This window comes from Piliocolobus tephrosceles, chromosome 10, assembly GCF_002776525.5.
Source record: "Piliocolobus tephrosceles isolate RC106 chromosome 10, ASM277652v3, whole genome shotgun sequence".
Classification (NCBI taxonomy): Eukaryota; Metazoa; Chordata; class Mammalia; order Primates; family Cercopithecidae; genus Piliocolobus; species Piliocolobus tephrosceles.
In genome coordinates this window covers 14,702,896-14,715,981 of record NC_045443.1, presented here as the reverse complement: position 1 = coordinate 14,715,981, position 13,086 = coordinate 14,702,896, and the positions used below count along the sequence as shown (strand labels likewise).

General features: G+C 39.6%; 1 protein-coding gene across 1 annotated transcript in view; it reads left to right on the top strand.

The window, feature by feature from the left end:
- The window catches only part of GUCY2C (guanylate cyclase 2C), an 83,845-nt gene that overhangs the window by 65,361 nt on the left and 5,398 nt on the right, over positions 1–13,086 (top strand). The window contains exons 20-24 of the mRNA XM_023226143.1: positions 2,678–2,769; positions 5,600–5,758; positions 9,024–9,216; positions 9,995–10,169; positions 11,881–11,979. Of these exons, the coding sequence (XP_023081911.1) occupies positions 2,678–2,769; positions 5,600–5,758; positions 9,024–9,216; positions 9,995–10,169; positions 11,881–11,979 (718 nt within the window). The remainder of the gene's footprint in view (positions 1–2,677; positions 2,770–5,599; positions 5,759–9,023; positions 9,217–9,994; positions 10,170–11,880; positions 11,980–13,086) is intronic.

The following is a 13,086-nucleotide window of genomic DNA, read 5'->3' as shown; positions in this document are numbered from 1 at the left end:
CCTCTGAAGGAAATGGAGCAAAAGCTCTTTACATTTGCTTTTTAAATAGTCCCTCAAAAAGGCCTTGAAGCCCTGTGAAAAATTTCTAATTATTTTTCCTTTTAGCATTTTACCTGAACCTTAATAATCCAAGAAGGTAGTGAGTAAAGTATTTTAAGATATTTATGGTCTTTAAATAAAAACATCTTTTGTTCCTTGTGGGATAAAAATAGAAACATTTTCCTTTCATTTACAAAGACACTGCCAGATGAGTTTTATGGCCAGACTCTGCAGGGCATGAGTGGGCCAATTTTACCTCTCCCTTTCCCTTTCTTTTTCAATAGTAATAGTATGTTGAAATACAACTTTCTGAAATACAGCTGCTCCTAGCCTCATTCCTTTCTTTCCTCATTCCTTTCTTTCCTCCTGCTTTTCTGAATTCCAGGATTCCTCCACACAATCAGTATATCCTTTCTCAAGCCCCTTTTTTCCTAATCTGAGTGTATCCAACTATTTAAAACCTTATTCACGAAAACAGCATCGTCTTTAATTCATTTGTGTAGTTGGACAGTTCTGGAATTAGAAATGAGGAATAAAATTTCATGTTAAGTAACTGATGCCAATAGAATACAGAGTCGAAACTAGATCACTCAGCAATGCCCCAGAAACATCCAATAGAGTCGTCCCTCTGTCCACAGGGAATTGGTCCCAGGAACCCCTGTGGATACCAAAATCCACAGCGGCTTAAGGATCTGATATAAAATGGCATATTATGTGCACATAGCCTACATAAATTATCCTATGTACTTTAAATTATCTCTAGATTGCTTAAAATACCTAATATGATGTAAATACTATGTAAATATCTGTGGTACTGTATTGTTTAGGGAATAATGACAAGAAAAAAAAGGTCAGTACGTGTTCAATACAGACACAGCCATCCTGTTTTTTCCAAATACTTTCAATCCCCATTTGGTTGAATCCTGAATGCAGAATCCATGGAGACAGAGGGCTGACAGTATTTCACTCTGTGGCACTGGATCGGCCCAGTTGTTTGTTGTTTCTGCCTATTCTGCTCTAAGGTAGTCAGCAGATGACTTACCAAGGCAGGAGCATCATCTAGTGGTGAATATTGGCAACCACAGGCTATACCGCGACTCTAGTTCCCTCCCAGGGAATTGTTCAGGCAAAGTACAGGGACAGGGATTGCATCTAGTGTCACTTATGATCTTATTTTTAGACAGACTGAAAAACAAACTTTATTTAAAACAAATGGTTTTCACCACACATTTTGATACAAACAAAAAAAGCTGCAAACAGGTGGTAGCAGAGAAGATGAGGTTTCCACAGGCTTCCTCCTGTCTCCCTCCCTCTTCCTCCATACCTCCTTTTCTCCATGTCACTTCTCTGCTGCAGCTGTGCATTATAATCACCTGAAGAGCTTAAAAATCTATGACTGCCCTTTGCCCATACAATATTTGGGACATACTTATACTAATGAATTATTCATCGTTTGTCTGAAATCCAAATTTAACTTGATGTCCTTTACTTTTACTTGCTAAATCTGGAAACCCTAGTAAGACCACTTCAAAATATATTAAATCAGAATGACTTAGGGTGGGGCTTCGGCATAAGAAATTGTGCAAATGTTCCCCAGGTGATACTATTGTTTGCTATAAGTTAGAACCATGGACAGTAGGGCTTTTATTCTCATTTGGAGCCATTTGCCTCATACTCCCTGAGCCTTGGTTCCCCCACCAAACTGAGGGCTGGGCTGATGTTTCTCGTGGCCCAATAACAAGATGTAGATGAACTGAGGAGGAAGAGAGTTTTTATTTCTGTAACCAGTTACAGGGAGAAGGCCTGGAAATTATCACCAGACCAACTGAAAATTACAGTTTTTTTTCAGAGCTTCTATACCTTCTATATGTCTACATGTAAGTATGCATTCATTAAAGACATACGTGATTAACTTCTTTTAATCTATAACTAAGGTCTGAGTCCTGAAGACCTTCTTCTAGAGCCTCAGTAAGTTTACTTCATCTAAATCAGTCCAGGTGCTGGGATGATCACCCTTATCTTGTCTCCTGCTAAATCACAGAGGTTTAGGGAGTTCCTTCAGACCCCCAGTAAACTTCTCTGTGGAGGTCTGGGGAGTTTCTTCAGACCCCCAATAAAACTTGTTTAATCCTAAATGGGTCCTGTTAAGAATTCCTTTGTTGTTTTGTCATGCTTTAAGTCCCAGGAAAGGCCTACGCAAAACTCTTGGTGGACTTTTGTTACATTCCAGCCTTTGTATAAGGGCACTGGCTTTTAATATTTAAGTTCACCATGCAGTCAGTACTGAAACAGTTGTTATGGAGGCCTGCCACACCTTCACTATGTTTTTCTCTCTCCAATGTAAACCTTGCAAGCTCTTGTAAATTCACTTAGTCTCCCCTATCAACCTGGCCTCATCTAAATTGGTATCACATTTTTCATTAATTTCACCCAAGGGAATAACTGGATACGATAATGCAGGTGGTCATGCCTGAGACTGAAACCAGAGAGCCGGGGATCTCTTGTCCGCATTGACAGACTTGAAGATATTTTTAAACTATTCCTTGGCTTAATCACTCCCATCAATGAGAATAAGAATTCTCTCTTGATTTAGTTTACTATCCACTGAGCTAATTTGCCCATTTTTTTTTTCTTCCAGGTGTACCTACTTGTAAAAAGCTGTTGGGAAGAAGATCCAGAAAAGAGACCAGATTTCAAAAAAATTGAGACTACACTTGCCAAGATATTTGGGTATTGTTGAAATGTTTACTTTTATTCACTAATTTCAGGGTTTTAAAAAAATTGTAGTTGACATTCAGTGGCACCTAAGAATGAGAATGTCTATTCCAGTGAAAAATTCCAGGTTGCAACCAACACCGTTTCATAACATTAAAATGATATGGAGACTATCAGACCATTTTCCCAGGGAAATAATCACTTGAAAAGTTAAATACTCAAGGTCAAAACTTGTCTGATTAAAAAACAAACTTTAGCTGATTATAAATTTGTCTGTTAAAAATACAGCTTCTGGGTCCTTCTGTGGGTAATTAGGATTTAGAAGCGTAGCGTGAGTCCTGAGAATCTGTAAAGCTCCTAAACAATTCTTAACGTCGGCATGTTCTTAGGATCTTAAAATCTTAAAATCTCCAGCTTTGGCCCTAGGTACTTAAGACATGTCATGAATCAGAGCGTAATTCAAGATGGGGGAGAAAAGTACATAATTATCTGGTGAGATTAATTTCTAGATAACCCATGTTTTCAGTTAATACACTGCAGAATGAGAAAAATAACACTGAATTAAGAGTTAGGAAATCCAATTTCTATAATTGATAAGAAAATCTGATAAGAGTTTGCTGTGGGGCATTGGAGAAAACACTTACCTTTACTGGGTATCACTTTTCTTGTTAGAAAATTTGGATTGAACAAGATGATTTTGATGATTTTTTCCAGGTCTTTCTGTAGTTCTCATTAGGTCAAAAGATTCAGATACGTAATGAGAATAAAAGTCTAGAGCTGGAGGAGATGAGGTGGAGTGAAGTTAATGAACATGTGGTCATTAATTAGTAGTAGAACTAAGCTGTCAGTTGTGGGAATGGAGCAGGAAATAATAATTAATTCTAGCCCCCCTTTTTTTTTCTCCTTCGCTGTCCTGTCCAGATGAGACTTTATGTGTGACTGATAAAATGTATGCTCTTGAAGACACTGGGTCCTTGATACTCAGCCTTTAATGTGTGTGGTGGTTCTCAAACTTGGCTGCAGCTTAGAATCACCTGAGGAACTTTAAAAATACTGATACTGGGGTTTTACCCTAGAGAGGCTGATGTAGTTGGTCTGGGGTACACGCTGGTGTCAGGATTTTTAATAGCTCCCAGGTGATTAAAATATGCATTCAAAGGTGAGAAACTGTTTTAATCGAATCAATTCATCCTAGAGTAAGATTACCCAACTTCATCTCTTACACCTGCTCCCGCATCCATTCTACCCAACTAGACTTTGTACTGGCAGTTGCAAGTAAAAATTCCCTGGGGAACTTGTTAAAAGATTCTGTTTCTTCATTCCAAGCCTAGCAATTTTCAGTCACATAGGTCTGGTGTAGTGCACAAAACTGTACTGGATTTTTAACAAACATCTCTCCCCATCCCAGAGGATGATGATGCAGGCCATCTTCTCCTGAGATCAGAAGTGATTGTTATTGTTGCAATAGTAAAATAACTGATTTATTCAGCACCTTCAATTGTGCCTTAGACATTATGAACGTTATCTCTGATCCTCACAATGCTAGGAGAACTCAATGTGTCTCCTCCCTGACCTCCGCACCAAGGTTTGTCATACCACCCACTGTCACACAAAGCTGGCATCTCATCTAAGTCTCCTTGATCTGACAAAATAATCCAGAGTTAGGCTTCTGGTGTCAGGACCCTGGCTGTCTGTACTGAGGAGATAATATAAGGCTTGACTTGGCTTTTCTTAGTCCTTCTCCTACACTTTCATTTATCACTTCTAGACCAGCTTTCAAAAGATTTTCCTTTATTGCAAATTGTTTCTTTTATATTTTAGAAAATATAAATAAGCAAGCAAGAAAGTAAAACATCACCTGTTTCCCAATAGGCGACCATCAGTCTTCAAAAAAGAAAATTGAGATTATAATTTTTGCTATTTTATAAACTGACTTTTTTACTTAATAATACAGAGGGGGTGTCTTTCTGTGTGTTCAACAATACTAATTTGTATTTTATGATACGAATTAGAATGTTAATGTTCCATTGTCCTATCATATTTTAACTACTTTTTTGTTATACATTTAGATTATTTTCAAATGTTTGCTCTTGTAAAGAATACTGTGACTTTTTTTGGTTGTTAACTCTAAACACATTCATGATTGTTTCCTTAGGATAATTCTCAGAAATAGCGTTATAAGCTGATTGGTATATGCATTGTTAAAGCTTGTGACAGACTTTTACCAAATTGTTCTTCAGGAAGGTTTTGTACTGTATGTATTTCCTCCTTCTCCTACACTGATTACCATCATTTTAACATTTGTTTTCCCTTTTTTAATCTTATTTTCGTCCTGAGGTTAAGTTGGTTTTTTTGTTTGTTTGTTTGAGACAGAGTCTCACTCTGTCACCCAGGCTGGAGTGCAGTGGCATGATCTCGACTCACTGCAACCTCCACCTCCCAGCTTCAAGCAATTCTGCCTCAGTCTCTGGAGTAGCTGGCACGATCTCGACTCACTGCAGCCTCCACCTCCCAGGTTCAAGCAATTCTTCTGCCTCAGCCTCTGGAGTACTGCCACCATGCCCAGCTTATTTTTGTATTTGTAGTAGAGACAGGGTTTCACCATGTTGGTCAGGCTGGTTTCAAACTCCTGACCTCAAGTGATCCTCTCACCTCGGACTCCCAAAGTTCTGGGATTACAGGCATGAGCCACAGTGCCTGGACGAGGTTGAGTTTTTTTGTTGTGCTTGTTGGCTTTTATTTTTCTTTGCTTAATTATCTGTTCATCATATTTGTCCATTGTTTTATTGGATGTTCATATTTTCTTAATAATATATAAGGGCTCTTTATCTATTACTACCTACAGACTTTTTCATGACCAAAAAAATGAAAGCTATATGGACACCTTGATCCGACGTCTACAGCTATATTCTCGAAACCTGGAACATCTGGTAGAGGAAAGGACACAGCTGTACAAGGCAGAGAGGGACAGGGCTGACAGACTTAACTTTATGTTGCTTCCAAGGTAAGGCAAGTCTTGCTGATGTGGGGGCTGAAATATTCAGCATATCCTTCTAGCATTGCTTTTCGTTGTGCCTATATAGGATTTGTTTCCTTTTATATATTCTTCAGTAGATTATTGGTTTTAAAATGCATGTATTTTGCTAAGCCTTGTTTCAGTTTGTACTCCACTAAGTAATGTCCTGAAGGTCACCCGTGAATGGCAGAGATGGGATTCTACGCAAGAGGCCCAAGCTGGAGTCCCTGATCTCCTTTAGCAACTCTGACCTCAAAATCTCAAACCTCTGAAAGTCAAATCACCTGCAAGAAAACTAGGAGGCGGATCACAGCTTGGGGGAAAGGAGTTGGAAGACACTTGGCAAGTGGTGTCTCGTAACCTTGTGATAGAAGGGCAGAACCCATGAGCCCTCAGAGTCCCTGGGAACAGTAGGGAACCCTTCCTATTCACTTCAAGGATGATAATTTCTATCAGAGCTCCATAAATGTTAGGTACATAATGCATAATTCCTTGCCTGGTCTTTAATGCTGAGTTGTGACAAAAACAATATCCTGGTTATCTGGCTGCCTTCCCAGGGTTTCACTGGTGGTGGTTTTAACCAGTAATGTCACTCAAGTGATTTGAATCAGCTGGCTCACCATTTCAGCTGTTTTCCTAGCCTTAGTTCAATATGCCACTTGGACCACTAGTTGGTAGATGTTTTTATTGGATTTCCAAAGATTATATCACACAAGCCTCTTCAGGAGCTATAATACATCATGGTTTCAGCACAACTCACTTTGGTTATTCACGTAAAAATTATATTTGCAAGATAAAACTAAAACATGCATGAACAATAACTAGAAGAATCAAAAAGAAATATGTGCAGCAGAGGGCAAATAAATTTAAGACTGCATGTAGGAACCCGATATCACCTAAACATTTGAACAGTACCCCTTGGGGTAAATATATTAAAATAGAAGTTTCTTCTTTTATAATTATTTTTATTTTTATTTTATTTTTTTATTTTTTTTGAGATGGAGTTTTGCTCTTGTTGCTCAGGCTGGAGTGCAATGGCATGACCTCAGCTCACTGCAACCTCTGCCTCCTGGGTTCAAATGATTCTCCTGCCTCAGCCTCCCAAGTAGCTGGGATTACAGGTGCCTGCCACCACACCCACCTAATTTTTGCATTTTTAGTAGACAGAGGGTTTCATCATGTTGGCCAGACTGGTCTCAAACTCCTAACTTCAGGTAATCCACACGCCTCTGCCTCTAAAAGTGCTGGGATTACAGGCGTGAGCCACCGTGCCTGGCCAGAAGTTTTTTCTTACGGGAAGACTTTCTAAGAGATGTGCTCTGTATACTAATTTTATCTATGTCAGCAACAACCTGTTATCAAAGCTCATCATGTTAAGTCCCAGCCCTTCCTTCATTTATTTACAACATGAGTTTCTCTCTCTAGAAAACACACTATTTTCCAAGTGTAATAGTCTGTTCTCACCCTGCGATAAAGAGCTACCTGAGACTGGGTAATTTATGAAGAAAGCAGGTTTAATTGACTCACAGTTCCATAGGGTGTACAAGAAGCATGGCTGGGGAGGCCTCAGGAAATTTACAATCGTGGTGGAAGGGTGAAAGGGAAGCAATTCTTCACATGGCAGCAAGAGGGAGAGTGAGCAAAGGGCGAGGTGCCACACACATTCAAACAACTAGATCTCATGAGAACTCACTAACATAAGAACAGCAATGGGGAAATCTGCACACATGATCCCATCACCTCCCGCCGGGTCCTCCCTTAACATTGGGGATTGCAATTCAACATGACATTTGGGTGGGGACATGGAGCTAAACCATATCACCAAACTCATATGACTTTTCAGATATAAGCAGTACAATGAATTGCAAATATGGCAGAATATCCAATTTTGTCATTGCGTCTATGTAGCCTCCAAAATACTATGCACTTTATATAGGGCATGTCAAGAACAACCACTCCAGATGTGTCCCTAGGAATCCAAGCCACAGCAAAGGAATGTTTTGCAAAGGTTCCAAGTTTTGTCATTGCACCAATTAAAAAGCTTTCTCCAGATGCTCTGGAGGTTCTCCAAATGAGTGTTAGAAATCTTTGTGGTTGATTGGTTGTTTTCTTTCTGGGACAGCCCACCTCCTTTGCTGCAGTCAGCATACCTCCAAATCTTCCTCATCTCCCTGAATATCCAAGGCCTGGAGTATAGTGCAAAAAAAGACTGGTGGGTGGGACCGAAGCGTTCCTGAGTTCTAATCCTGGCTCTGTCTCTAATGGGCTGTGGGACCTTATGGAAATCATACTTTTTTAGAACTCAGCTTTCTCATCTGTAAAAATAAAAGATTTCTTTTCAATGACTTCTGTGGAACCTCCTAGCTTCCAGTTTCTGATTCTAGTGGTTCCATACTCAGGGCCACTACAAAGTGATGCCAAGGACAGACAGGGAACATCCCACTTCATGTCAGCCTCCACTCCCTTTTCTCAATGAAGAGGTAACTTTGCACACCAAGTATGGAGTCCCTTCTTCTGGTTCTCTTCCCTCAATCTTGAATCTGATATGTTGCTCCTCATTCAGCCAAGATATTCTAAAAGTTGCTTTAATTTGACTTCTACAATTTTAGCGTAATTTATTTACATGATTAATTTTGCTTTTTAAATGACCCAAATCTGGTTCAAAATGTATCAAATAAACTCTGGTTCTTTAAATGCATACTAATTTTTCATAGTAATATTATTTCATAGTAATATTTCATATTAATTTCATAATTATTTCATAGTAATATTAAGCAATGCCATGTTACATATTCCAGGAAAGTAAAACTATCAATTTTATTGGGAAATTCAGATCTGATACCTGTGGTGATTTCAGTAGTACCACACTCTCCTCAGCCTCTGCATATAGAGCCGTATCTGTGAGAAGTTGATTATCAATAGAGAAGCAAAAAGTGGGCAAGTATGTATATATGAGAGTTTTTAGGGTATGAAAGTTCTCTGTTCATGTGTATTAGGGCTAATAATCAAACACTAAGTTAATTTGAACCTGCTTATATTCATCTGTGTTCACAACATTTATTATATGTGTATGTGTGTAATATGTTCATGTATATGATGTAAACAACCTCTCTTTGTTTCCTATTCACTCAATTCACTGGAAGTCTCAAATTCTAGAATTTCTAGTAGACAATCACTACCATCTGAAAGATTTATGTGAAACAAGAAAAAATTTGCTGAAGTTGAAGGCATTTTGTTTCCTTTGTTCATCTAGGCTAGTGGTAAAGTCTCTGAAGGAGAAAGGCTTTGTAGAGCCGGAACTATATGAGGAAGTTACAATCTACTTCAGTGACATTGTAGGTTTCACTACTATCTGCAAATACAGCACCCCCATGGAAGTGGTGGACATGCTTAATGACATCTATAAGAGTTTTGACCACATTGTTGATCATCATGATGTCTACAAGGTAAACACATCACCTAACAGGATGAAACCATTAATTGTACAACCCGAGGTCATCAGAGCTTGAATTGGTTGTTTCTGTTACTACTCTTGTCCTCTCTAGTTTCACATTTAGTGAATTGGTGGTTGAATCTGAGCTAAAGGTGAAGAGAAGTAGAAGAATTAGAGGAGTGGGAAGTCAAAATTACCATTTAAGAAGCAGCACAAAAGGTACAACAGGAAGTTCAGCAGGAATGAGCTTAAAGTACTAAATTTAGACAAAATGGCATACTCTTAAATCACCTCCAAAAAAATGGGCAGTGTTTAGGCTGACTGCAAATGAAGCAGAGAAGACACGTGGGTTATAACAAATAGAAAATCGTACTACAAGAATGTGTACAATTACACATTACAAAATGTAATATTCTGTCAAATAGTACGTTGACATTTGCTAAAGGATTACTTTTCAGGTAACGAAGGGTGTTCCTCAAATTACGTAAAACCATTCAGATTATTTATTTGAACATTTCTAGAACTGTCACCACATCTGGACAATTTATATTCTTATGACGTACTTTTAAATGGCTAAATTCCTTTATAGCTATTTTATCACCCATTAACCATAAAAACCCTGAAGAAATCAGCATAGAACTGATTGAATTGGCCCCAGAAAAAGTGTAAAGGGCTATGCTCACACTGTGTTCCCAAATCACTTTTTGTGTTTAATATGTGATTAAGTACTTCTGTTTAATGTCTATGCTTTTCAAAGGGGCAGAGCCACTCATGAGAAACTGTTTCCACAGGTGGAAACCATTGGCGATGCCTACATGGTGGCTAGTGGTTTGCCTAAGAGAAATGGCAATCGACATGCAATAGACATTGCCAAGATGGCCTTGGAAATCCTCAGCTTCATGGGGACCTTTGAGCTGGAGCATCTTCCTGGCCTCCCAATATGGATTCGCATTGGCGTTCACTCTGGTATGGAGTTGAGCATTTTAGCAAATTGGGAACCACATGTACTGCTGGGCACCAACTAAATCAGAAAGGATAAAAGGTCTTCAAGTGTGATCGACTTCACATTTACTCTTAATTCTTTTTGCCAAATGTGAGGTCCCACTATGCATCCTGAGATATTCAGACCCAGTTCCTAAAGAGCTCTAAGAACAAGACCTTTGAGGGCACCACTGACTGCTGAAATAACATATACAAAAACAAGAAGCTTTGGACTCCTATTTAAATCACCATACCTATGATTTCATTTATCTCCTCCCCATTCCCTTTCTCCCCACCCCCAATTTCAATATATTTTCCCACTAAAATATTATAGTATCTTCAGGGGATTAGATTATCTACCAGGGAAAATAAAAAACAGCTGGTGAAATTTCTATACTATTTATACCCCCTCCCCTCCCTGCCACTGCAGTAGTACAGAGTACAAGAGTCGCTTTCAAAGACCATGAAAGTTACATAGCCTTGTTAAAAGAAAAGCTTTATGCTATTAAATTTAACACAGTTTGACTGAGCAAAGAACAATTTTCAAATCAGATGGCCCTTAGAACCAGAAGAGGTTCAGAGAGCTTCAGTGGGCAAGGTGGGCGGGCACTGTTTATAGACAGAAAACAGAAGTGAGGGACAGAAGCAACCTGATTGGTCACAGCTCTGTGTTTCCCTGATTTGGTCAAGGTCAGATCAGCTGACAGCCTGTGACTGGCTGAAGCTCAGCTACTGCGATTGGCTGAGACTCAGCTATCTGTAACATAGGTATACCCTAGTTAGGCTTCTAGTTTGTTTATGTGTCAAGCTAGGTTGCAGTTTGTTTTGTAGGGACCCCTAAGAGGCAGCCTCAGGCCAAACTTAGTTTAATTCAACAGCCTTGAACGTCAAGATTTGAGATGAGTTACAGGTGTTATAGAAAAACATAGTAAGAGAGGAACTCAGAAGTCATCTAGATGAATCTTTGCAAAGCATTGCTTAAAACCCAGCTTTGCAGTTTCTGAGCTAATCTTGAACTTCTAAAATTGTTAACTCCTTGCACTCAGTCATTCTATGCAAATGCTTGACTCAATAACCCTTATTTCCTACCTACTACGCCACAGTGCATAGTCTAGCCTGGGCTTTTGTTCTGCTTGTTAGAACCTCCTTGTGCCACAGGCTTCCCCATCCAGGTGCATTTGCCTGGTCCATGAAATGCTTAAGGAAGGTTATGCCTTTGTCTTGTCTTCTGTCTTCCATTGTCATGGCACCAATCCCAGAAATGCCACCTTAAAATAAAAATAAAACAAACTTGAGCCATTGAAGCTTCAAGTCTACAGCGCCCTCCAGCAGTGTGAAATTCAGGGTTGTGTGGTTTGGCATAATAAGCAAGTAGTGGGGCTCATCTTCATCCTTCCCGAGAGCCTTCTATTTAAAATCACCTTTGCGATCTGGATCTCTGGATGCCTTCCTATTTTGCTGCAAATACTGTTTTCTTTGCGAGAGCAAAATACTTTATGATCGCATGCACTGAATAATGATGCTTCATTGGGTTCATCCATTTAAAGCAAAAGTCCCAGCTCACATTTCACATCCTCAGCCACTTCTCCATGACAGGAAGCATTCAGATTGTGACCATGCAGAGAGGCTTACCTGTCTTCACTCTACTCTGCAATTTCTATTGCCTCCACTTCCTGCTTTCTGTCCTTCGTTTCAGGTCCCTGCGCTGCTGGAGTTGTGGGAATCAAGATGCCTCGTTATTGTCTATTTGGAGATACAGTCAACACAGCCTCTAGGATGGAATCCACTGGCCTCCGTAAGAAGGGAGATTGTTTTTCTCAGAGGACAAATATTCTGTCTTCCAGCAGAGGGCAACTGTGAGATAAAATGCACAATAAGGAGATACAAAGTGCCAGTGAGATGTAGAATAATTCTTCACATTAGCTGAACACAAACCTGTGTCAGTCCAGCTTTTGCTACATTTGCTTTTGTTGCTGTTTACTGATAATTATTTTATTCTTCCACTTTTGCTCAGTTTTAGACTGCTTCTATATTTTTGGCTCATATACAATGAATCCAGGGATATTCTACTTAGAATAGTCACGGCATTTACCATAGAATCATGAAAGTTAAAATAAAAATCAGTAGGCAAGGTAAGAACTATACACTCTGGTTCACATTCCTGTTTCCCTCTTATTTTGCTTTTTTGATTTTGTTGTTTAGAGACAGGCTCTCATTCTGACACCCAGGCTGGAGTGCAGTGACACAATCATAGCTCAGTGTAAACTTGAACTCCTGGCCTCCTCCTCCCAAGTAGCTGGGATTACAGGAACATACCAGCACATCCAGCTAATTTTTAATAGAGACTGGGTCTCACCATGTTGCCCAGGCTGGTCTCAAACTCCTAACCTCAAGCAATCCTTCCACCTTGGCCTCCCAAAACACACTCGATTTTTCTGGAAATCGATTTTTGTGTATTTGTTTGAGGTGGGATCTCACTCTGTCGCCTAGGCTTTGGTGCCATGGCACAATCACAGCTCACTGCATCCTTGAACTCATCGGCTCTAGTGATCCTCCCACGTCAGCCTCCTGAGTAGCTGGGACTACAGGCATGCCACCATGCACAGCTAAATTTTTAAGTTTTTCTGTAGAGGTGTGGTCTCCCTATGTTGTCTAGGCTGGTCACAGACTCCTGGGCTCAAGGAAGTCTCCTGCCTTGGTCCCCCAAAGTGTTGGAATTACGGGCAAGAGCCATCATGCCCAACCGAGAATTGATTTTAGTAAAGAAAAATCTAAGCATTTGTTATATACAAAGGAATATATTGCATTTGTTTGGCAAGGTAGAGGCACAATGTGCTGCATGAAGTAGATGTTCAATAAATATTGATGACAGTGCTAGCAGTAGAAATATATAGAAGAGAGA